The sequence below is a fragment of the Sus scrofa genome, chromosome 1 (genome assembly GCF_000003025.6).
Source record: "Sus scrofa isolate TJ Tabasco breed Duroc chromosome 1, Sscrofa11.1, whole genome shotgun sequence".
Classification (NCBI taxonomy): Eukaryota; Metazoa; Chordata; class Mammalia; order Artiodactyla; family Suidae; genus Sus; species Sus scrofa.
Genome location: NC_010443.5, coordinates 30254704 through 30280018, shown reverse-complemented (window position 1 = coordinate 30280018; position 25315 = coordinate 30254704). Strand labels below are relative to the sequence as shown.

Sequence of the window (25315 nt, the reverse complement as noted above, 5' to 3'; positions counted from 1 at the left end):
TTTGCTGTGTTGAAGATCAAGACTTTTTTTTTTTTTTTTTTTTTTTGTCTTTTTGCTATTTCTTTGGGCCGCTCTTACGGCATATGGATGTTCCCAGGCTAGGGGTCCAACCGGAGCTGTAGCCATCGGCCTACGCCAGAGCCACAGCAACGCGGGATCCGAGCCGTGTCTGCAAGCTACACCACAGCTCAAGGCAACGCCGGATCCTTAACCCACTGAGCAAGGGCAGGGGTCGAACCCGCAACCTCATGGTTCCTAGTCAGATTTGTTAACCACTGCGCCACAACGGGAACTCCAAGACTTTTAAAATAACCTCAGCATGGTTCTTTCATGATATCGCTGGCCCAGTAAAAAGCAGGAAGTCAATAGAAATCTTACAGGATACTGTCATCATCAAGCCTGTCTGCTGCTGCTCAACAAATAGTTATTGGATAATGTGAGAAAAAGAACGTATATATGTATGTGTGACCGGGTCACTTTGCTGTGCAGTAGACAACTGACAGAACACTGTAAACTAACTATAATGGAAAAAATAAAAATCATTTAAAAAATAAAATAAAATAGTTGTTGCTGCTCACATAGTAACCACCCAAGGTGTTCAGACCAAAGAAGTTTTGAGTATCTTCCAGTAAGCTTTGCTTCCATACTTACGTATGTACAACAGAAATGGCAGAATGTAAGTGCCAATGGTTATTGTAAAGATTCAAAAGAGAATTCCTTATCAATAATTTTAAGATTAAAATTATTTTTTAGTTTACACTGAAGAAAGCCACATGCCGTATATTTTCAGGCCCCTTTTTACAGCCCTCTTCTGGATTAGATTTTACGGAGTAGAAATGGTGCCATTTCCCAGCGTGAGAGGGTGGGATGAATGGGCAAATGCTGCCATCTGCTGGCCATGGCCTGATCAAATGGAAAGATGGCAGAAGCTTCAAACGTGGTGCCAGGCATCATTCGAACAACTTTTCCAATGTTTTTAACAGGAGTGTGATCAAGTTCACATAGATGATGTTTCCTCTGATGATAACGGGCAGGATTTAAGGTAAGCCACGCCTTTCAGTATGTTCTTTCCTACAGAAATTGAGCTGTGAAGTTTTGCACATGTAATTATTTCTTTTATTTCTTTTTAATGTATTTTGGGTGTTGCAGTACCTACAGTTTTGCAACTGATGGCTTCCATGCAGCTGCAAGTAGTGCAAACCTTTGTTTGCCAACAGGTGTAAGAGGAGGGGTTGACTGGATGAGGAAGTTGGCTTTTCGTTACAGAAGAGTAAAAGAATTATACAACACCTACAAGAACAATGTGGGAGGTATGTGTGGCTTTTAAAATCTAATTAAGGTACTGCAGATGGAGGTACCGTTTAAACTATAGCTTTGAGTTTCATATTAGGGACTGACCTTCTTATGTAAAATAAATGACCAGCTCATGCTGGATGACAGTGAGCCAGAATTTTTTAAGTGTCTTAGAGTTGGTAGGGGAAAAAAAAACATCCAACTGCAAAATGAAACATGCAGCACTGTCAAAGGAATTGGGAATTCTTTGGGCCCAGATGTTTGGTCAAGATTAATAGCAGGACATTCGTTTTAGTTTTCTTCAGCTGGAACGCTCTCGTTGAAAACCAGACAGAGGAACTAACAGAGGCCATGGGAAGAAGACCTGTCTAAAGACAAGAGCCCCATCTTTGAAGCAGAGTTGTTAGCAATCATTACCTTTCTGGAATCCTATCAAAATTAAATACAAGCGAAATTTATCCTTTTAAAAATTGCATGTTGTCTGACAGTATATCCCAGTGTTTAACTATATCCTGGTTTTCAAAAGGTCAGATACTCTATAGGTAGCACCAACACTATTTTATACTCATTCATGTATTTCCAGTGGTATCAAAACTAAATTCTTGAATGTGCTTCTTGGTATAAGTTGATGATCTCTATTATTAGAATCAATTTTAGGTCACCAAGATCTCCTAGGATTAGTTATGAGGTCCCTTAAGATTCTTCTCCCAGGACTTTTTGTTTGTTTTTCTTTTTTTTAAACAAAATGAAGGTTGGTGGAGAACCTTAATAAACCAGAATCAAAATTGAATAAAACATCTAAATACATTTGTGCCTGCTATACATGCATATATTCACATGTGTGTCACAGAATACAGTATAGTAAATAAAGTTTTCATCTGTAGTGTATCTGTTACACACGCCTTACACATCATGACCGTGGGCTGTGTGTCCGTTTGCCTTGTATCCCCAGCACCTGGCTAGCCTTGGGGCACGTAATAGATGCTCAGGAGAAACTCAGTAACTATAAGAGAGCAAAAACATGTAGAACCTTAGACAGTAATAATGTTGGAACCAAAACTGAGCTCAGATATAGAAAGCCTTCATTTATAAATAAAAGTATATATATAATATATATATTATTATATATTATGTTGATATTATATATTATATATGTTATATATAAGTATATGATAATATAAGTATATATATAATATGTATATTATATTTTCTATATAAAAATAGGCTTCTACAGGCTACTGACTTGCCCATGGTTCTAGGCAGACAACTCAAGTTTCCTAATTTGTTCTCTCTACACAAGACTTTTGTAAAACTAAATAAGTAGATATTCTATTTAAAATCAATTGTGAAATAGAACTGAAGAAACACAGATATTTCATATATCAATAAATGGCACAAATGTAAAAAAAAAATAAATAAATAAATAAAATCAATTGTGGGTAACAAGTTTAACTTTAAAACATCCTATTGGTGGAGTTCCCGTCATGGCTCAGTGGTTAATGAATCCGACTAGGAACCATGAGTTTGCAGGTTCAATCCCGAGTCTTGCTCAGTGGGTTAAGGATCTGGCGTTGCTGTGAGCTGTGGTGTAGGTCACAGACGCGGCTTGGATCCCGAGATGCTGTGGCTCTGGCATAGGCGGGCAGCTACAGCTCCGATTAGACCCCTAGCCTGGCTGCAGGTGCAGCCCTAAAAAGACAATAAATAAATAAAATGAAATAAAATATCCTTTTGGGAAGTCTGATTAACTTTTATCATTCAGGCTTATCATTATTTCCCTTTTAAAGGGTATTATACTATAAGTTTACTAAAAAATAATCTTACAGCTTAAAAAGTTTAAACAATGAGATATGAGTCCATTTTGTGATATATTAGCATCTCTTTATTGAAATAAAGACAAATGAGACTTGCTAGAAACTATAAATTTTGGTTAAAAATGATCCACCTGGGAGAGTTCCCATTGTGGCTCAGCAGAAAGGAAACTATCTAGAGTCTGTGAGGATGAAGTTTTGATCACTGGCCTCACTCAGGTTAAGGATCTGTCATTGCCATGAGCTGTGGGGGTAGGTCACAGACGGGCTCGGATCCCATGTTGCTGTGGCTGTGGTGTAGGCTGGTGTCTACAGCTCTGATTTGACCCCTAGCCTGGGAATCTCCATATGCCATGGGTGTGGCCCTAAAAAAAAAAAAAAAAAAAAGACAAAAAGTTATCCACCTATACCTGTACTCTCACTAGTCTACAATATGATTTTAAGTAAGACACATTCATTTAATAGATTTACATGATCTTGTTTTATCATGAAAGCAAAGGCTTTTTAAATAAAAAGTTAGTATGCCTACTTATTCTAACATCAGTATAGTTTTCAATGTCTTCTACAGCTGTGTCTTAGGCTTTAGCATTGCGAACAAAATGCTTAACTTCTTTTAACAAAACAAATTATTTCTGATAACTTTAGCCCTAATATTAGAAACACATTCTAGAAGTTTCTATAGCTATGTGATAAAGTCATTTTTGTTTCAAAGTGATAATGGTTATGATTATTCAAAAACTAAGCATTAATCAGACAGCCAAAATATTTAAGGTTTGTATCCCTAGGCTGTTAGACCCCAAACCCTCCTCTAGACCTGTTCTGTCTTCTGGAGTGGGACCCAGGAAGGGGAGTTGTCAAAGTCCTCAGGTGATTGGCATCCACTGTGCCAGATTCTGGGACCAGAGAGGGCAGACCGTGATCCACTCTTTGATGGTTACAGCTCCAATTTTTACCCAGAACTTGACACATAGAACTTGTTCGGTACCTGTTTGTGGAATCAGTAGATGGATAATCAATTCCGAAATGAAGGATCAGGGTTGATAATCAATCTCTGTCTTCATTTTTGGTATTGGCGGGAATAAAATTAATCTGTAGTAGACAGAAGGGAGACCAAACTAGGCATCCCTGAAAAATGTTCATCTCTTGACTCTGCCCTGCTTTTCCATGTTTCAGGACTCCTTGGCCCCGCCAAGAGAGATGCATGGCTGCAGTTGAGGGCTGAGATCGAAGGTCTGACCGACTCCTGGCTAACAAATGCACTTAAATCTTTATCAATTATTAGTACTAGGTAAGTGGCATTGCTGCAATTTCCATATTTATTTCATTGAAGATGTAGCATATATAAAAATGTTTTAATTTCCAGACTGTTATAGAATTTGAAGGGATCTGACAATTCACTCTGTGTGTGTGTGTGTGTGTGTGTGTGTGTGTGTGTGTGTGTGTGTGTGTGTGTTGGGATGGAGTAGGGGTGTTGCTGCTTCTCAGAATGATGAGGAGATTCCATCTCTTTACCCTTCTCTTCTAATAACCCCTGATAAACCCATAGGAATGTCATTTGACTTTTAATTAAAAAAAGAAATACTCTGTTGGTGCCAAAGTGTAGGAGATGCTGGCAGAAAAACAAACAAAAAGCAACCCAGCAAATGCTGTTTCTGCAGTGAGGGCATGTTTTTAAATCTCTTAGGCCATTATAGATAATATGTATAATTTAAATATATCACAATAGAAGAGAAAGCACCAGAAAATCTTGTAACCTTTATGTTGTTTGAACTAAACAGTGAAATGCTTGTTAGTATAGATAATAGAATTGAAAAGTCTTAACCAGTTGAACAACATGTGCTGTAAATGCTAGTTAATAAAATAATGTGAATAACCAGCAAATAATATAGATCTGGCAAATAATAGCCAGTAGGGTGGGAATGAATCTTTGGACTACCCTATTCCTTTGTTTTATTTCCAAGTTGGATGGATAAGTAAAACCAGGCTTAGAAAATGTATGAGTAACACAGAGTTCAGAGAAAAGTTAATATTTGGACTGATGGAATCAAGATACAGAGAAACCCTACCAGAGTAAAAGGAGAGTCTAATATTCAGAACATGAAAGTAAACAAGTCCCAAATGCGACACATGGCTTCTAGCCCTGCGTCGTAAACAGCCACTCCATTGATAGCAGTGATAGCAGCGAGTCCAAATGGTTACTTAGGCAGCAGGTTCTTGGGTCAGGCCAGGGAAGCAGAACAGAGTCTGTTGCTCAGTTCTGGCACCTCGTTCCCACAGGGGCTGTGACATATTTGAAACATCTTGTGTCCAGCAAAGTGGCCAGAAGGGTTTAGGCTGTGAAAACCATATGAGAGGAACAGTTGGAGGGAGAAACCAAGAGGTTTAGTCTGCAAAAGAGCCATGTGTGCAAGTTACCGATTTCAACTGTTGGAGGTGTTCTGCTGAAAATAAAATACGTTTCTCTCTGGGTCTGGAAAGGAGACACTTAGTCCCAGTGCCCAGTGAGTAGGAATCCTAGGAAGGGAGGCACTGGCTCCATGTAGAAAGAATTGTCTGTTTTGTTTTATTTTATTTTATTTTATTTGTCTTTTTGCCTTTTCTAGGGCCGCACCTGCGGCATATGGAGGTCCCAGACTAGGGGTCTAATCGGAGCTGTAGCTGCCGGCCTACGTCAGAGACCCAGCAACGCAGGATCCAGCTGGGTCTGTGACCTACACCACAGCTCACAGCAACGCCGGATCCTTAACCCACTGAGCAAGGCCAGGGATTGAACCCACAACCTTATGGTTCCTAGTCAGATTTGTTAACCACTGAGCCACAATGGGAACTCCAGCATTGTCTGTTTTTAAATGGGGTTTGCTGCCTTGTGATCTCTGTCACTGGTGATGTGGAGACCAGAGGACAAGGAGGCTGGGATATGAGGACTCCAGCACCTGAAATAGTGTGTAAAATGTAGAAAGGGCATTCAGTCTTTCTGAAAGAGTTCTCCTAGATGGGTAAAAACCAAAGGTTATTATATTGTTAAATTGGTCATCTATGCGTTACCCATAATATGTTATACAGAGATTATTATTACACATGTGGCCTTAAAGCAACTACATGGTATGTGATTTTAATCAGTTAACCAATCCATCAATGACAAGGAAAGGAAGGAAAAAAATAAGTCATTACACATTGATTTTTTTTTTTTTTTTTTTTGTCTTTTTAGGGCCACACCTGTGGCACATGGAAGCTCCCAGGCTAGGGGTTGAATCTGAACTGTAGCCACTGCCCTACACCACAGCCACAGCAATGCCCAGATCCTTAACCCACTGATCAGGGTCAAGGATCGAACCGGCATCCTCATGGATGCTAGTTGGATTCATTACTTCATTACAACTAGCACATTGGAACTCCCACACTGAAGTTTTAAGTGCCATGAAACTTACCAAGTTATCCATATGTATTTATTACCTTATTGGTAAATTTCATAAAACATCTAGAATATCGGTAAAGCAGATGCTTATACCAAACATTGCTAAATTCTCTATCAGAACCTGTAACAGAGTATGTGCCCTTTGGTTCTAATTCTCCTTCTATGAATATAAAGGACATCTGTGTAAGAAAAAATTTATATGTAAGGTTGCATTGTTTATAATACTAAGAAACCAAAAGACATCTAAATGACTAAACTTAACTTTAAAAAATCGTGGCACCATCAAAAGATAGAGTCGTTTGCACACATTATTTTGTATTCAGAAAGGGAGAATAATGGACAATATGACATAAATAAATAGGCTTATGATGTAAACAAATGAAAAAAGTAAAACACAAAATTATATGTATAGTATGATCCTCATGAGAAAATCTGTAAGTAAATTGAAGCTAAAAGTAAATGCACAAAATGAGGGGAACATTTATCATCTCTGGATGGTTAAATAATTTGTGCTTTTCATTTTCTTCTTTATACCTATCTGTATTTCATAAATGTTTATATATGCAATTTATAAGTATGTGCAATGTTTGCAATTAAAAAATTATAATGCACTATAAATTGCATATAAATATATGGAATGTATGCAGTTTACAAATATATGCAGTGTTTGCAATTAAAAAAGGAATGACTGTACAGCAGAAATTGGCACACGTTGTAAATCAACTCTACTTTAATAAAAAAGAAATAACTCCATATACCACACAGAGTGAGTGGAGAAGCTAGATTTCAAAACTACATCTCTAAACTTAAAAAGCCTGTGCTTTGTTTTATTCCACCATGTTTTCATTCTGTAACATCTGTCTGTATGTGACACTACATAACATCTTGTTTGACACATCTAAGGAAGCTAAAGCATAGTATGAAGTGTACTAGGGGCTAAGCATAGGTACATACCCATGAGAAGTCAGCACTCAACTTGCTCTTTGAAGTTGCCCTTGAGACCAGTTTTCTGGAAATCAATCTGCATAATTTTATTTTTATCTTGTTTTTTTTTTTTTTTCCACTTTGTAGGGCTGCACCCACGGCATGTGGAGGTTCCCAGGCTAGGGGTCTAATCAGAGCTGTAGCCGATGGCCTACGCCAGAGCCACAGCAACGCAGGATCTGAGCCACGTCTGCGACCTACACCACAACTCATGGCAATGCCGGATCTTTGACTCACTGAGCAAGGCCAGGGATGGAACCTGCAACCTCATGGTTCCTAGTCAGATTCATTAATCACGGAGCCATGACAGGAACTCCCCAATCTGCATAATTTTAAAGAATATTTTATGGGCCCTCACAAATGTGTTTTAAAGACTCGTAATACCAAATATACAGTAGAGAAGGGTGCATAGGTATATGCCTTCTGAGTCCCAATTTCATGTGTGTGGTTCGAGTCCCACCATATAGGATAGCTCAAATACCACATCTAAGAATAATACTCACTTTCTTGGTGTTTCTTTTATCTAACACCCCTTCTCTCCCCATCCCACTCCCACTGCCATGAAGGAAATAGCTGTAAATTGCAGAATGGGAGATTCTCAGTCTCAAACGGTAGGGTTTTTGTAGATGAATCACAACAGGGCCCATTAAATGCAGTTTGCCCTTGGTGGTTGAGAAGGAGATTTAGGGATTCAACGCCCTCTGTTCTCAATAGGGATCCTCTCCTATTTTACTTCTTCAGGGTCCACCACTGTGTCAGTCCCTTGATTGGGACTCTTCTGGGTGTTTCTTAAACGAAATCTCAAAACTCCTCTTACCCATCTCATCACCTCCTTCCTGCCTATGTCCCCTACTTTCCCAAGTTCCAAAAACTCTAGGACATGGAGCCCCATCACCCTAAAAGATACCTGATCTGCATCAAATAACAAGTCCCTTGCAACCCTTTGTGCAAATTTTATGTTGATCTGCGTACTTGTAAAACTTAGAGCTAAGCCATGCCTCTCCTCTAAAACCTTTCCATGATGGCTGCTGGCCAAGGTAGGTATCCTTCTGTGAGATTGCATAGGGACCTGAGGTTTCTGTTATAGAACTCTTTTTTTTTTTTTTTTTGGTCTTTTTGCCTTTTCTAGGGCCGCTTCCTCGGCGTATGGAGATTCCCAGGCTAGGAGTCCGATCAGAGCTGTAGCCACCGGCCTACAGCAGAGCCACAGCAACACGGGATCCAAGCCGTGTCTGCAACCTACACCACAGCTCACGGCAACGCCGGATCCTTAACCCACTGAGCAAGGGCAGGAACCGAACCCACAACTTCATGGTTCCTAGTCGGATTCGTTAACCACTGTGCCACCAAGGGAACTCCAGAACTCATTTCTTATCAAGGGGTCCATTTAGTCTCTCTCCCCATCTAGCTGGTGACCTGGGTGGGAGCGCAAATTTGTGTTTGCTTATTTTCCTTCACTTCATTTTGCAATGTATTCCTAGCATCTGGCATTGTGCCTGCCAGGTCTTAGGCACCATAAATAACTCTTGAATATTGAAAGGTTAGCTTATCAGGGGCCGTTAGTTATGGAATTGAGAGACTGCAGTGATAATTTAAAATCCGTGCCATTAGAAGTTATTTAGTATTAGAAAACAAATATCCCTATTTCTTCCCCATCTTAGGAGTAACTGCGTAAATGTCTTGGTAACAACAACCCAGCTGATCCCAGCGCTTGCAAAGGTTCTACTTTATAGTCTAGGAGGTGCTTTTCCCATTGAGAATATTTACAGTGCAACGAAAATAGGTAAGAAAATTATTTGTAACTATACGAAATATGTTCACATCTGTGTTTAAGGAGATTTTCTTTAATTTTTTTTTTGTAATGTGTCTCTCTGCATGGTTCCTTCTTCTATCCATTTTGGATAATACTCAGATAACAAAGTGCCGTGAAATTCTTCGTACATGTGCAAAATTTATGAAACCTGTTGCCTATGAAATTCTGAACTCAGTATCTGCATAGTTCTACGCACACATAGATATATGTATATATATTTCATTATGGTACAGTTATCTAAATAGTAGACAGTATCTCTAGCCATAGTATTTACTATTTTAATTAATATATTATATGGTGTTACGCCCTTGCATATGCAGTAATCTAGATCTAAGATAAAGACATTGTTTTGGCATTATAGGAGAGTGTCATGGATTGAACTAGTATCTTTCGTTCCAGAAAAAATAACTTGATGAATTAGAAAACATAATCGGAGCATTCATAACACATGACTGGTTGGAAATCCACATTTGCAAAAATGTTCAGTATCCATCAGAGAACTACAACCTTGTTTATTTAGCTCATAGCTATCTGTGGAGCCATCTTTGACTTTAAGTGCCTTTCAGAGACCGAGACGTCTAATAAACTTTCAAAAACAAAACTTCATCAACTTCTGGCATCTTGAAAGAGTTAAAAGAAAACAGCTCATTTATTCCACTGTCTTCAAGGAAATGGCCAGGAAAATAGATGGGTTGCATGATGTGCCCCGAAGGTCAACAAACTTAGGCTCTGGCACCTTGACAAGAGTTCAGAATCCTAAAATCCCCTACCAAAAATAACCTGCCAGTGCCTTGCAGAATTCTGGTATTGGCACAGGCAAAAAGAGCCCCCAGTTGCAGCTGTTTGGGGAATACAGTTAAAGAGAGTCAGGCTTGCATAAAGGAAGTTCTTCATTGTGCTAAACAATGCACTTCAGAGCCCTGATACCAGTCTCATTCATTTTTTACATAAATGTGTGTATTTATGCTGGCAGGATTAATATATCGAGCCTGAGTTTGCTTTTTACACAAGCATGAACATTCCCTCTTGTTACAACAGCATTATTATTTCTTATTGGCCAAATTGTTCCTTATCTTTAATCTGAAAAAAAAAATCATTTTCATTTTTTTCCTTTAAGCGAGTATTTTTTGACGTTCTGAACTCTCAGGGTAAGATGAAAATGCAATAGTAGCCATGACTGCATTCTGGGAATGAAATTCAGAGAATCATGCCAGTGTTGTAAACACAAAGAACATGTAGAAGTTCCACGGTGTTATTCCCATAGTGTAATCAGAGGATACTCGTGTCACCCGTGCTGTGACCCAAGCAAACAGCACCCTTAGTACAATTCATCTGAGCAGACTAGCTCCCAGCGACTTGAAGAAAGGAATTGTTTATCAAGGTAAATCCATATCTTAGTGTTCCCTCTTTAATTCTAGGTGGACCTTCAATGTTTCACAGTACTATTTTTAGCTGACTTGTCTACACTACTTGAAATAAACTAGATAAAATTGATATGTATAAATTACACAAAAAATGTAAAGACTGATCGTTGCTTGTAAAGTTGTCCTGATATTCTTTTGGAAGAATCGAAGATACGAATATTTTCTCTGGATCAAATGCTTAACCCTCCTGACTTTTTTGGGAGTGTGAAACACATCCTTGTAATAATCTGTCCCAAGGAAAGACTTACAGCCGTCAACCGTTATTTGTTGACTTCATAAACCCAGAGTTTGCAAGCTAGTTTAAGTGATTGATGTTCAAGGGAAAGTAACTTAACACTTTATGAATCTTTAGGTTAATGAATGCAATGGCTGGAAGAATAAGCAGTGCATTGTTTTTCAGGCAAGGAAAGCTGTTTTGAGCGTATAGTGTCCAGATTTGGCACTAACATAACTTATGTTGTGATTGGAGATGGCCGAGATGAGGAGCATGCCGCTAACCAGGTAACTTCGCTCTGAACTTTATCTTGTTTATCTTCCAGGAAAAGAAAGTTGCTTTGAACGAATAATGCAAAGGTTTGGCAGAAAAGTAGTATATGTTGTAATTGGGGATGGTGTAGAAGAAGAACAGGCAGCAAAAAAGGTAACCTGTTTCAAACAATGTTGGTGTGATCCTCCTAATGCAAGCTTTTTTGTTTGCATTCCTGTAGTTTGGCCCAATGGCAGCTTGACAAATGATTTAAATTTATAGATGCCAAGCAGTAAGCGCATGAGAAGGTTAATACTTACATTCAAATAAACCATTTGGAGTCTAGCATTTTTTTGCCTGAAACTTCCTAGGAAATGTAGGAGAATTTAGTTATATTTTCATGTGCGTGTTTCTGAGTGTATGTAATACACACAGATGTAAGAAGACGGGGGAAGAAAACATGTTTAAGCACATGAAATTCAGCAAGACTACCAAGCTTCATGAGCTCTACAGAAAATCATGTGAATGGCTCCATTCTTACCTTTTTCCCCACCCATCATCCCCAATGCCATATGGTCCTTGCGAATACCTAGTAGTAATTGTGCCCCGTGATGATAAATGCTGAGGGTGGCTTTAATAGCTGAAGAAGAAAACTGTTGCTAGAGAATTTAGTAAGTACTATTGGAATGGGATATGTTATTCAAATCCTTTTGCGCCAACTTGTAAAGATTTAGAGGCAGTGTGCCTTATGTCTTCTAGAAGAGTGTTACCTGTTTTGAGTCATTGGTACTCAGCCAAGCAGCTGGCTTCAGATGTATTCAGAAGATATCGTAGGCTCTAGGTATTTAAATCAGCCTTTTCATCTGGCCCATATTTCTGAAGAAGTCAAAGCAATTAAAGAATCATGAAATGATTGGTCCAGCATCAAAAGGGGAATAATATCAAGATTGGCCCTGATACCAGAATGTCAGTTAATACAACACAGATATCTACTCCTTCTTCCACTGAATGACAGCAGAAATGTCATCTAGCCAGGACAAAAGTGATGTAATTTATAAAACAAAAGGAAAATGATGAATTATATCGATGTACAAGGCCATATCAGCATATATTGTTTTACATAGAAAGAATGTCCTCCTTATGATCCTGAGGGATTTCAAACAGCCATCTAATAAAGCCTTCACTAAACACTTACATGTGCAGAGTATTTACCTGATTTCTGCCCCCCCCCAAAAAAAAGCCAACATAAACAGTGTCCTAGGTGAGTTTATAGTGATACTAGAAATATAACAGAAATATTTGTGTTTTGTAGTCAGTTCAAATCCAACAAAATAGAGAAAGAGCTTCCATTTTAGGTTTGGTGAAGCATCGGAAGCCCTACCTGAAATTCTCCAGGCTTTTGCATAACTTTAAGGGTTGGTGCAGACTCAGCCTCCCATAGCACACCTCTGTCTTAACTAGCAGCCCCAGTGACCCAAGATGGCACACTGGCTCCAAGGACGTTCTGTATGAGGTCAGGGATGTAGCCTCAAGAAATACAGCTTTCTTAACTGGCTGCCACTTGAAATCCTTCCGGTTGCACACAGGTGAATATGTTTCAGAGTTTGTCAGTGTCTGGAGTCCATGTTGTTTCAGTTTTTTAATATCGGCACCACCATTACACATAACCACGAGCAGTAAATGCAGTCACCGTGGCAAGCATTTGACATCTTTTAACCTCTGTGAAATGTACACATGTCTGGGTCAGGACTAATAAAACTCATTTTTCCAAACCAGAAACAGTATAAAATTAAAACTTATAAAATCTACCCCACTTATCCATGGCATGAAAACTAGACTTGGTATATCAGTTGCCGTACCTTTTGCTTTAAACCCAAAACTTCAGGAGAAAAAGGCATGACTCCAAGTGGATAAGAATCTCGGTTAGAATGCTACTTCCAAATGGTTGTTTATGTAGTTCGGTTTTGGTGATGGTGAAAGCTTATAATTCTAGTTTGAAACACAGGTGGTTGGTTTCTCTCGTATCCAGAATGCATGCTTTTCTTTGGATGTAGCTGTAATCGCATGTGCAGAAATATAAAGTACTATTTTGTTATTACAAATAGATCTGAGCTGAATTTAAAAAAAGTTACTTCTAAGTGAATTTCATGCTTTAATCAGACACAAAAGCATAGTTTTTTAATAAGCCTAAGAAATTTTCAAATTTTATTCCCCCGTAGAAATATATGATGTTAACCATATTTGTAATTTTAAATTTTTTGAAAGCCACATTAAAAACAAAGTAAAGGAGTTCCCTGGTGGCTTACCAGGTTAAGGATCCATTATTGTCACTACTATGGCTTGGGTCACTGCTGTGGTGTGGGTTCGATCCCTGGCCAGGGAATTTCTGTGTGCTGTGGGCGTGGCCAAAAAAGAAAAAGAAAAAGAAACAGGTAGAATTAATTCTGGTAATACACTGTACCCATGCACTCAAACTATTACTGTCTCAACACCTAATTACTGTGATATTTACATATTTTTGAAATTCAGTATGTATTTTGAACTGGACTTGCCACATATCACGTGTTCAGTAGCCACATTGGGGTAGTGGCTACTTTATTAGGCAGTAAAAAAAAACCCTGTACAACAATAGTAATGATTATTTATTCATTTTTATAATGAAGTCTTTTTGATGGTACATGTATACCTATCTTAATTATACATATAATATAGATTCTATAAGATATCATCAGCTCAAAATTACAAATAAATTTTTGTTCACCGCTCCAGGTCATTACTTTTTTTCATTATTGTCCACCATGAGGTATTTTTAGACACTTTTTTCCTAATCACCACCCCTCATGAAATTTTAATACCACGCATATACTAGATACTGGTATATCTTTGGGGAGCCACAAACCATTGTGACATCTAAGAATTCTTTCCCCACGAGCACGCATTTTTGTGGTGGTATCTCCCCCATTGAGCATGCGTGCCGCAGTGCTTCTCCGCCGTCCCACACGGAGGAGATAAATCAAGTCCACTCTACTGGCTTCAGTCATTACTTACCCCAGACAAGAAAGAAACTTGATCACCCCCTCCCTTTTTTTTTTTCCTACCTTATATAGTCCAGCTTCAAATTATTCTTTGTGTAGAAAGGAATTCACCCTCTTCCTCTCGAATAGACAGAAAGCCTTGGATTTAGAAAGTTTATCATGTTTCAATTTTTATTTATAACCGAAAGATAGACCGTAGGGAGTGATGTAGTGACTAAAACTTGCTTTTCCTCTGGCTACAAAGGATTTGGATGCTCAGCTTGCTCTCCCAGATGCTGACATTAGGGATGAGCCTTTCCAAAAATAAGTATTAAACTACTTAAGCAGCCTCATGATTATCTTTTATTACCACTAAAATCCAGTTCAGATCTATTTCTCTGTTATTTGGGCAACACCACATGGATGCTACCAAGCCTTCAAATATGATCCTCCCTCCCTTGAACTTGGGTAAACTACACATCCCTGTGTGTACGGCTGCTTCGCGGATGCAATAGTTATGATTTCTCTCCATTCCTTCTTCTCTCTCCCATCCCTCTTTCTCTTCACCACACAGCACAACATGCCCTTCTGGAGGATATCAAGTCACTCAGACCTCTTGGCTCTACATCAAGCACTGGAATTAGAGTATTTGTAACTGTGTTCTCTAGCGGGAGATCCTTTTTATATATATATATATTTCAAGTACACTGAATTTTTATGTGTGATGCAATGCCTCTGGCTTTACACATATAAATTGTCTTAAAGGATGAAATCATATTTGGAATGAGAATTCCAGAAGGAAGAATTCAGATTGCTGAACGGAATTAAACATTAGTGCTACAGAAAGGAAGCTCTATGGTCTTATATTTACAACACTTTCATGGTTAAAAAAATATATACATCTGTGGAGGTCGCTGGTCCACACCGACTGAATCCTGACTGGAATGAACAACTTTAGCAAAGAACTCTTACTCTGGCAAAGCACCAACACAGGCTCCATCTGACAAGGTTCAACAACATTCCTCAAAAATGGGAGATCTTCTCAGCCCTGAGGTTTGAATCTGACGTTAGCCTACCTAGCCCAGAAAATCTGAATTGGAATGCACTCGGACTGTGTAAGGACAATCCGATCTAGACCTGTAATTTGTGTAAATTATTGAGGAAAATAATTTACTGTGACTTTGTTAGCAGCTGACTTTGAAAGTGGATGCAATTTTTCTTTCATTTGTGGGGGAGGGGCGTGGGGGGGAGGAAACGGGAATCTAATAATGTCTCTCTTTTTTAAGTTTGGTAAACAGAATGTTCATACTGATGTGTCGTGCCTTAAAGACAAGACAGTGTTTGTGTGTTACAATGTAACTTTGGTTAAAAATCTCTGTAGATAATGAAAAGCAAAAACCTTTGTGATCACTCTTAACAATGACCAAATTTAAAATTCAAGCTATCAAAGCTTAATCATGCACCGGCAAGAAACGGAGTATTTGTTGCGATGAGAAAACCGTAACAATAAAGGGAAGCTTGTGGTTTATTTGGGTTCTTAATAATTCCAATAATTGTATGAGGCAACTATTTGTGCATCCAACCAGAAGCAGAAGGTTTGGGAAAGACTGTGGGACCTTGACTTAGAAAGTGAACTGTATGTTGAAGCCTCAATTACCTGGTCTACAGTTTTACTGAGGAAAACTAAGAGCCATATTCATGATGACTTATTACTATTTGAAGTTTGATTTTTGACATGTGTAAGTTGTGTAGGGGAAAATATTCTGATGAAACTCCTAAGCAAATATCACCCAAACTTTCTTAGACTATCCATGAACGTGGCTTAAAATTCACAAAGTTAAAGGCTTTTATTCCCAAGGCCATTGCAAAAATGAAGTGTCATCAGTAGTGGAAGGCGAATGCCCTAGATGATTTCCAAGAAACGAAGTGAATTAGTGAAAATTTTACCTAGACTATCTTCATAAAATAAATTAACAAGTGGACTTGATCTTGGCAGCCTTACTGAGGTTTGATTCTCCATCCTCACACCTGAATCCAGTTTCTCTCCACTCTAGACCTGTGTACCTTAGTTTCTGCCTGTGCCGTTACTGCACAATGGACTTCATTCATTGCGAGGAGAGCCTGTCATCGTTGTGTTTGCATGTTTTTTTTTTCTTGGTGTGTAGCCCATGTTAGGAACACGATACTGGTTCTCCTGTCATTTTGTATGACATGATTTCCCTTGTGGAAATTTAAGACTTTATGATCTAGGAGTGTTTTGATGGTGTCTACACCTGCAGTTCTGTGTTTAAAATGTCACAATGTGGTACCTGGAGTCCAACTACTAGGCAGTGCTCCCAACCAGAGACTGGTCCATGATTACCCATCATCTCAGGCTTTGGTAGCTCCCATCAGAGCAGTGCTCTGTACACTGATCACAGCATGTGCTATGGAAATGTGATTTTATTTTCCAAACTATAAACTTGTATTCCTCTACTGTCCACTAAGGCCGTGTTTACATTAGGCAGAAAGAAATTGAGATCAAATTTTGCACATTTTAAGATTGTGATTTCATTACATACAAACCTTAAACTTATTCTTTAAATATTGTAACATTTGGCTGCCTCTGCTCCAGGTACTGTTGCAGACAAATTAAGATTGGGATACTGCTGCTATTACTACTACTACTACTAAAAATAATCATAATAATAAATCTTACATTTCAGTTGGCCTTTAGCTTGAAAATAGTAGTTTAAAAAAACTAAAGCGCTGCATTGATTATCCATACATCATTCTGTTTTGTGCACTAAAACCTTAAATGTTTATTACTGTGAGTAAAACAAAAGTATCTTTACTGTAGAGCCAATTTCTTTAAATGATAGAATTTTGACGTCACATCTAAATTGTAAATTATTTTTCATGTCAAACAAGCAAGGCTTCTTATGCTGCTCAACCTGCAGCTGCAGAAAAGAATAGCCCTTCACAGGGCACAGAGAAGGGTCACTGATCGCGTCACCAGAGCTATTTCTCACAGATCTCCTCTGATGATGTGTTCAGAAGAGGCTGCCAGTGTTAACACCTTGTCTGGCACAACGGTGGTGCAGCGAGGGAGCCCACATCACCGTTTGCCAGGTGGCTTTGAGCATGCTCAGACGAGGACGCGTCCCCTTCCCACCTTCAGAACCCAGGATCCTCTTCCTGTCTGATCTGAAAAAGAATAAAATCAATCAGCAAACAAAAAAGCCCTTTTGGGCACTTCCCACATTCTGTCAACATATAGAATATTGTGCCTTACAGTAAACCAATTTGAAAACTGTTCCTTCACAGTTTCAGTTTGTCCGAAACTTGGTGTATCACCAGGACAGATAACCACCTTGTGTTGCACCAGAAAAACAGCAGAACAGGTGGCCTGCCTACAGTAGGGTAACAGAAGAGATTAAGTCACTCTTAATCTCTGTGCAAAGATTTGTCAGTCAAATTCAGAGACAAAAACATATTTTAGTATCATGCCGTTTGTGCACAAAAAATAGATAATAATTCTCTAAAAATTGTTTTCGTTAGTCTCTAGTGAGCTAAGATTCATAGTGTCAACAGCATGCTCCAGTATGAAGGGTTTTTTTTTTTTTTTTAAAGCACATTGGTTTAAGGACAAGCCTACATTCTCAGCGAATATGGCAGTTAGTATTTCTTTTAAAAACAAACAAGCATCTTGAGCCAAAGTTGCATTTTGACTCCCAACTATGGTAGTGTTATGGAAATCTCACAAAGTCAAGGGTTTCTGTTATGTATGAGTAAAATATAGATTATTGGGGCTTACATAATTTAAAGAAATGTAAATTAATATTAAAAGCTTGTAAAAATATGTACATCTTTACTATTTCTCAATAAATACCTTTGGAAATGTTTTCATTTTCTTCACCGTCCATGTTGTAGTTTCTGTTATGTGTATTTAGCCCAATTCTAAATAATGTGAAGTTTGTATGTAGGTTTCTTGCTGACTTCCTATCTTCCTTGTGTGTGCCTAAATTGCCTGATTTGCAGTTAAGGCAAGCTGAGATGTAACACAGCAAAATGTCACTAATTAAGACTGAAAGTGAGCTGGTGTACTGAAAAATGTGCATTACATAGTCTTTTATATATAGGTATTTACATGTAAGTATAATGCATAATGTGGTCACACTTCATTATTGATAAAGTCATACCTTGTAGAATATTCAAAGCAAATCTGCTTCATATGAATATGGGACGTGGTGTATAAGTAGCTTCCAACAGTGATGAAGGAGTGTTTTTCTGGAACAGATAAAACAGCTCCTTTATCACCTTGTGTATAGTATTGATTTATTTGCAAATCTGTTGTTCAGATGCAAACCAAAGGGAACTTCCAGACCAACCTAGGTTGTAGCCATTAAAAAAAAAAAAAAGGAAGAAGAGGGAGAAGGAGAAAACATACAGATAAGTCTCAATGGGACCAATCTAAATTTTTACAACTTACCTGGAGTGTTTACTGACCTACTATTTTGTGAAAAGAAAGAGCAAAGATAGCCATAAGCAAAAATCTATTTGGAAAAAAGCGATCCATGAGCTGAGAATGATTTGCTGAGGGGGAAAAAAAAGTTCATAACGAATCAATGACTGTTTCCCTTCCTTTTACTCTTTTGTTTAAAAAATGATAATGATATTCAACATCAGTAGGTTTAGTTGATTTAAAATACTTAAAGCCACAAAATAGTACATAAAAATCAGATCTCTTTGCATTCTGTGGTTCATGATTCTGAATCTCAGTAACAAAAAAAAAGAAGAAAGGAGGAAAAGAAGGAAAGAAAGAAAAGAAAGAAAGAATGAGGAAGAAAGAAAGGCAGAAAGAAAGAAATTATTTTCCTGAGGTAGCAAAAAATAACCATCGTTTAACATCTGTGCCTGTTGATATTTTTTTTTTAGTTATTGGATGTAGTGATAAATGCATGGCCGAGAAAGATGCTTGCACAAAGCAAAAACAGTTCTGAGCTCTGACTGGAAAATAAATAAATCCAGCCCGACTTCTAGGTTTCTGGTTTGGGAAATTTGGTAGAGGTAGTACAATTCACAGAGATCAGAAACACAAACGAAGGAAAAGAGATCCTGGTTTCTGTTTTTATTTCTATTGGTGGTTCTTGTCATTGGAGGAAGATAGTGGGTCCAGTGTTCGGAAGTGTTAATCTGGAAGAATTGTTCAATGTGAGGCTGAATTTGCAGCACCTTCTGGGTGTCTGTTAAACACCTTGCTGTGTCATAACGGAGTTTCTCTGAGAGCAGCCCAACACTGAATAATGTCATCTGATCACATCAGCTAGTCATTTCAGAAGCATTTACCATTCATGGGACCTTGAGACAGCAAGCAAAAGCCAGGATGACGGCAGTCAGGTGTGGACACACAGTGCACACCGGGGAACTTATTGGGGGGCGACCAGTTGCTTTAACATGCTCCTTTCCCCGTATCCTGCTTTACCCCAATTTCCAGTAAAGATAAGCCCTGGATTTACAACCCTGCAGAAATTCAAATGCCTCCGTGAACTTTTCATCAGTGACTTTTGTACACATCATCACCAGCTTATGTCTGCTTGGGAACAACATGACATTTCTAATTTATTTGCCAAAGAAAAGCCATTAGAGAAGGAGCTCTAAAACAAAATGACAAGTGATTTAGTCACTTATTCTTGGATGGATGGATTCATGTATTCCCCCAAAATATGGCTTTCATTAAAATGTATGTTATGGTGGAATAAACTATTTCATGAGAGTGGGCAGTAATAACGTGACCGTGAACAGAAATTAAAATTAATGCCAAGCACACACCTGTAAAACCATCCTATTTGGCTCATGAAATTACTTCTACATCACTTATAGGAGCAGCAGGAGGTGGGGTAGGGAGACACTAGAACGGGCTCTGGGGAAAAAAAAAAGTGGTCTAACACATCATTTTTTAAACTTGCGTTTAGAGTTTTACAAATGACAAGTGCATTTTCCAAAATTGAGGCCCCACTGCTTTTCTAAATAAAATCTACTACCACAGACTAGTCCCACTCGTGGCAGTATGCTTTGTTACCATACTTGGCTCAAGAACTGGTTTCCATGCGTAGAAAAGGGACCACCTTCCTTCTGTCTGTGAAGAGCACGGACATTCATTCATGCTTCTTCGATCTGTGTGGAGCCTTTGTTATTGTTCTTGTACTTCTACGCATCCGGCCTCGGCAGTGTCAGCTGGATGCTGGCAGTGAGTACCACTGAAACAAGGTGACAAAGGGAACGTGCAGGAGGCAGTCTTGCTTTGATCAAATCAATAGCTTTGGAGTCAGCTCTAAAGGTAGGGAGTATGCCAGAGGAGGAAGAGGGAGAAAACTAATATTTGGAGACATTTAATGAGCCAGGTGCTTACGAGCTGTTACCTGGTTAGTTATCACACCCCTGAGAGTTGGTAGTATCAGTCCCATTGTATAGTTTAACTGACCTCCAAAGGTCATATGACTGATGGGTGGCGCAAGGAGAACTGGAACGTGGACCCATCAGGTGGACCACCTAGACTGCAGAGTTACGCTCCTTGCACTGTATCTGGCTGCCCATTATGGCAGTCGAATTGCTCAGAACTGGTAGGATTATGACCCGAGGAAAAGTGAAATCAAGAGCTGTGAGGCTGCATCTACCAACCAAAATATTACATTTAGAATGAATAAGCAATGAGGAGTTCCCATCATGGCGCGGAGGAAACAAATCCGACTAGGAACCATGAGGTTGCAGGTTCAATCCCTGGCCTTGCTCAGTGGGTGAAGGATCTGGCATTGCTGTGAGCTGATGCGGCTTGGATCTGGTGTTGCTGTGGCTCTGGCGCAGGCCAGCAGCAACAGCTCCGATTACACCCTTCGCCTGGGAACCTCCATATGCTGCAGGTGCAGCCCTAAAAGGACAAAAAAGACACAAAAAAAAAAGAAAGAAAAGAGAAGCAATGAGGTCCTGAGGTCCTGCTATGTACCACAGCCTCCTGTACCATGCTATACAGCAAAAATTGAGAGAATACTGTAAAGCAACTACAAAAAAATAAAGTAAAAAGAGCATGTGAGATTGCAAGCAGTGGCGTTAACCATAACTCTTTTCTCTCCCCGTGGGCATAAATACCATCCTGTACTGCCTATAAGAGAAATGGCTTTTGTACCATAAAAATGTTGCTTTTGCAGTTAAATGGTAAAAGGGCCCTTAGCCAATGACCTGATGTAGTAATTGCAATTATATCCAGCTCTATATGGAAACCCAAGAGATATCTATCCAATGAAAGCTGCTGAGTTGGTTTACATATAGTTAAAAAACACATTTTCCAGGATGTTCCCATTGTGGCTCAGGGCGTCAAGAATCCAACTAGTGGATGAGGACATGGGTTCAATCCCTGGCCCGACTCAGTAGGTTAAGGATCTGGCATTGCTGTGAGCTATGGTGTAGGTCGCAGATGCGGCTTGGATCTGGTATTGCTGTGGCTGTGACGTAAGCCAGCAGTTGCAGCTCTGATTGGATCCCTAGCTTGGAAACTTCTATATGCAGCAAGTGCAGTCATAAAAAAGCAAAAAAAAAAAAAAATTCCAATATTCCCTTATAAAAATGCCTTTTTTGGGTGTAACACATATCTCAACAGCTTTTGGCACAACAGACTTACAAGCTTCCTGACTTGCATGGGTCAGAGAAGGCTCTGGATGGGCTTCTGACCAAAGTAGGGGAATAGGAAGTTTCTAGAGCCACCTAGATAAGGGGAAACAAGGAGGAGCATTGAGAAATCAGCATCATTTCTGGAGTGTCTGAATGGAAGATGTCCAGAAGCATCCTAAAGAGTAAGTGGAAAAAATTCTTTTAGGAACAGGTTAGCCACTTTTATATCTTTTTAAAAATTGTATTGTGAACATGGCTTAAAAAATTTGGTAGAATATATATGAAATTTACCATATTTATACATATATTTTTTTTGTCTTTTTGCCTTTTCTAGAGCTGCTTCCACGGGATATGGAGGTTCTCAGGCTAGGGGGCTAATCAGAGCTGTAGCCACTGGCCTGTGCCATAGCCACAGCAACGCAGGATCCAAGCCACATCTGCAACCTACACCACAGCTCACGGCAATGCCAGATCCTTAACCCACTGAGCAAGGCCAGGGATCAAACCCCCAACCTCATAGTTGCTGGTCGGATTTGTTAACCACTGAGCCACAACAGGAACTCCCGCATTTACCATTTTTAAGTGTATAGTCAGTGATATTGATATTAAGTACATTTATATTGTTAGGCTACCATCACCAACCATCCACCCACAGAAATCTGTATCTTGCAAAACTGAGAATGCACACATTGAACAGTAATACCCATTCCTTTTTCTCCAACCCCTAGAATTTGACGACTTTACCTCGCATGTTTATACCTCATAAAAACATAGCTGTACGTCATTCTTCCTTTTGTGACTGGCTCATTCACCTAGCGTAAATGCCCTCAAGGTTCACCCTTGTCATCATGTGTGTCAGAATTCCTTTCTTTTTAAAGCTGAACGATGGGAGTTCCCAGAGTGGCGCAGTGGTTAACGAATCCGACTAGGAACCATGAGGTTGAGGGTTCGGTCCCTGCCCTTGCTCAGTGGGTTACTGATCCGGCGTTACCATGAGCTGTGGTGTAGGTCGCAGACGTGGCTCGGATCCCGCATTGCTGTGGCTCTGGCGTAGGCTGGTGGCTACAGCTCCGATTCGACCCCTAGCCTGGGAACTTCCATATGCCACGGGAGCGGCCCAAGAAATAGCAAAAAGACAAAAAAAAAAGAAAAAAAAAAAGCTGAACGATATGTCCTTGTATTTATATACCACATTTTGTTTATCCACTCCTGCAGTGATGAACATTTGAGTTGCCTGTTACCTTTCAGCTATTGAAAATAATTGTGCTATAAATGCAAGTGTACAAACACTTCTTTGAGTTCCTGCTTTGTGTGTGTGTGTGTATGTGTGTGTGTGTGTGTGTGTATTTTGCTTTTTAGGCCCGTACCCACAGCATATGGAAGTTCCCAGACTAGGGGTTGAACCAGAGCTACAGCTGCCTGCCTGTACCACAGCCATAGCAATGCCAGATCCGAGCCACATCTGTGACCTATGCCACAGCTCACAGCAATGCCAGATCCTTAACCCATGGAGCGGGGCTGGGGATCAAACCTGTGTCCTCATGGATACTAATCTAGTTTGTTTCCACTGGGCCACCATGGGAACTCCCCCTGCTTTATATTCTGAGTATATACCCAGAAGGAAAATTTGTGGATATATTAATTCCAGTTTTAAATTTTCGAGGAACCATAGCACCTACACCATTTTATGTCCATGGAACATTTCCAGTACTAATGCACAAGGGACCCAATAGCTCCATATCCTCATCACTGTTATTTTTATGATTTTTTTTTTGGCTTTTTACCTTTTCTAGGGCTGCTTCCGCAGCATATGGAGGTTCCCAGGCTAGGGGTCTAATCAGAGCTACAGCTGCTGGCCTATGCCAGAGCCACAGCAATGCAGGATCCGAGCCACATCTGCAACCTACACCACAGCTCATGGCAACGCTGGATCCTTCACCCACTGAGCAAGGCCAGGGATCAAACCCATAACCTCATGGTTCCTAGTTGGATTCGTTAACCACTGAACCACCACGGGAACTCCCAATTTTTATGTTGTTTTTTTTTTTTTTTTTGATTGTAGTTATTCTAATATGTGTGAAGTGATATCTTGTGATTTTGATTTGCATTTCCTTAATGATTAGTAATGTTGAACATTTTTTATGTGCTTATTGGCCATTTGTATATCTTCTTTGGAGAAATACCCATTCAATCCTTTGCTTATTTTTAAATTTTTTTTGTTCTTTTGTTTGTTTTTGTTGTATTGTAGGAATTCTTTATATAATCTGGACATTAACTTTTTATTAGATATATGATTTGCAAATATTTTCTGCCATTTCTATAGAAAACGGTTGCCTTTACTATAGTAAACATGAGATTTTTTTTTTTTTTTTGCATACTAATATCTCCCTTTTTAGGGAACCTGTACCTCTGAGCCTAAGGTTCGATCCTAGCCAATCAGCATATTGCATTCTCTTTGCCGCAGTAACTTATTTGCCCAGGATGGGTATGGACCCAAGTTTGACTTATAGAAACTCACCCCAAGACTTTTTTCCAAATCTGTTGTGGTAGATGCACTCTCCTTCTGGGATCATAAGCTCTGGTTGCTTTGTCAGCTTAAACACACCAAGGCTGTCCTTTCTGCCACACTGAGAAGAACCTGACTATGAAGCCAACACATGAGCTGAGAGATGGAGCCTGGTAATATTGTTGGAGCATTTAGTTTTAGCAGGTCAGGAGCCAGAATTTTTGTTCAACAACCATGCCTGAATTCTTTTAGTTTCATAAGCCAAGGGCTCTTCGTTCCTTTTCTTCCTTTCGTTTCATGTTCTTTTTTTCCTTAAACTTGTCAAAAGAGTGTGCATTAATAACAAATTAAAAATGGTGATTCTTCTGGCAAACAGCTCAAAGCATGCCCTCCAATTAGTTTCTGAGAGAATAAAGGAGGTTAGAGTTGGTCAAAGTATATTAAGTGGTTTGAGACCTCTGAATCTATGGGTCTGCTCTTTCCACTTACACTGTGGTCAAGAGACGTGGGATCAGTAGACAGATAAAAGGGAGGGAACTGTTTATTTAAAAGAAATGGTCAGAGCATCTATTTTCCAATAAAATTAAAAAATAAAGATAAAAAACAGATTTGGGAAAGATGAACAGTTCATTAAAAGCAAAAGAAGGAAAGAAAGAGAAACCCACGATACCTTACAATAGTTTAAATTGTTAATTTTTTTTTTTCCTTTTTTGACCACCCCACAGCATATGGAGTTCCCAGTCCAGGGATCAAATCTGAGACCCAGTTGTGACCTTATGCCACAGCTGCAGCAATCCCGAATCCTCAACCCACTGTGCCAGGCTAAGGACTGAACCTGTGTCCTGGGGCAGAGATGTTGCTGATCCTGTGGCACTAGAGCAGAAACTCCTAAAATTGCTACTTTCTAATATTTCCTTCCTCTAAATTACAGTGCCCTGGCTCAAT

General features: G+C 39.3%; 1 protein-coding gene across 23 annotated transcripts in view; it reads left to right on the top strand.

Annotated features, from left to right (window-relative positions):
* The window catches only part of EYA4 (EYA transcriptional coactivator and phosphatase 4), a 314810-nt gene extending 295575 nt beyond the window's left edge, over window positions 1–19235 (top strand). For 17 of the 23 annotated variants that reach the window (XM_013988217.2, XM_021087789.1, XM_021087721.1 and 14 more), the window contains 6 exons: window positions 984–1042; window positions 1150–1310; window positions 4278–4392; window positions 9165–9286; window positions 11280–11380; window positions 14795–19235. In XM_013988217.2, the coding sequence (XP_013843671.1) occupies window positions 984–1042; window positions 1150–1310; window positions 4278–4392; window positions 9165–9286; window positions 11280–11380; window positions 14795–14875 (639 nt within the window). In that variant the 3' untranslated portion in view covers window positions 14876–19235. Of the gene's footprint in view, window positions 1–983; window positions 1043–1149; window positions 1311–4277; window positions 4393–9164; window positions 9287–11140; window positions 11242–11279; window positions 11381–14794 lie in introns of all 23 variants that reach the window. The other 6 variants (XM_013988235.2, XM_021087784.1, XM_021087677.1 and 3 more) reach the window with 1 other exon arrangement.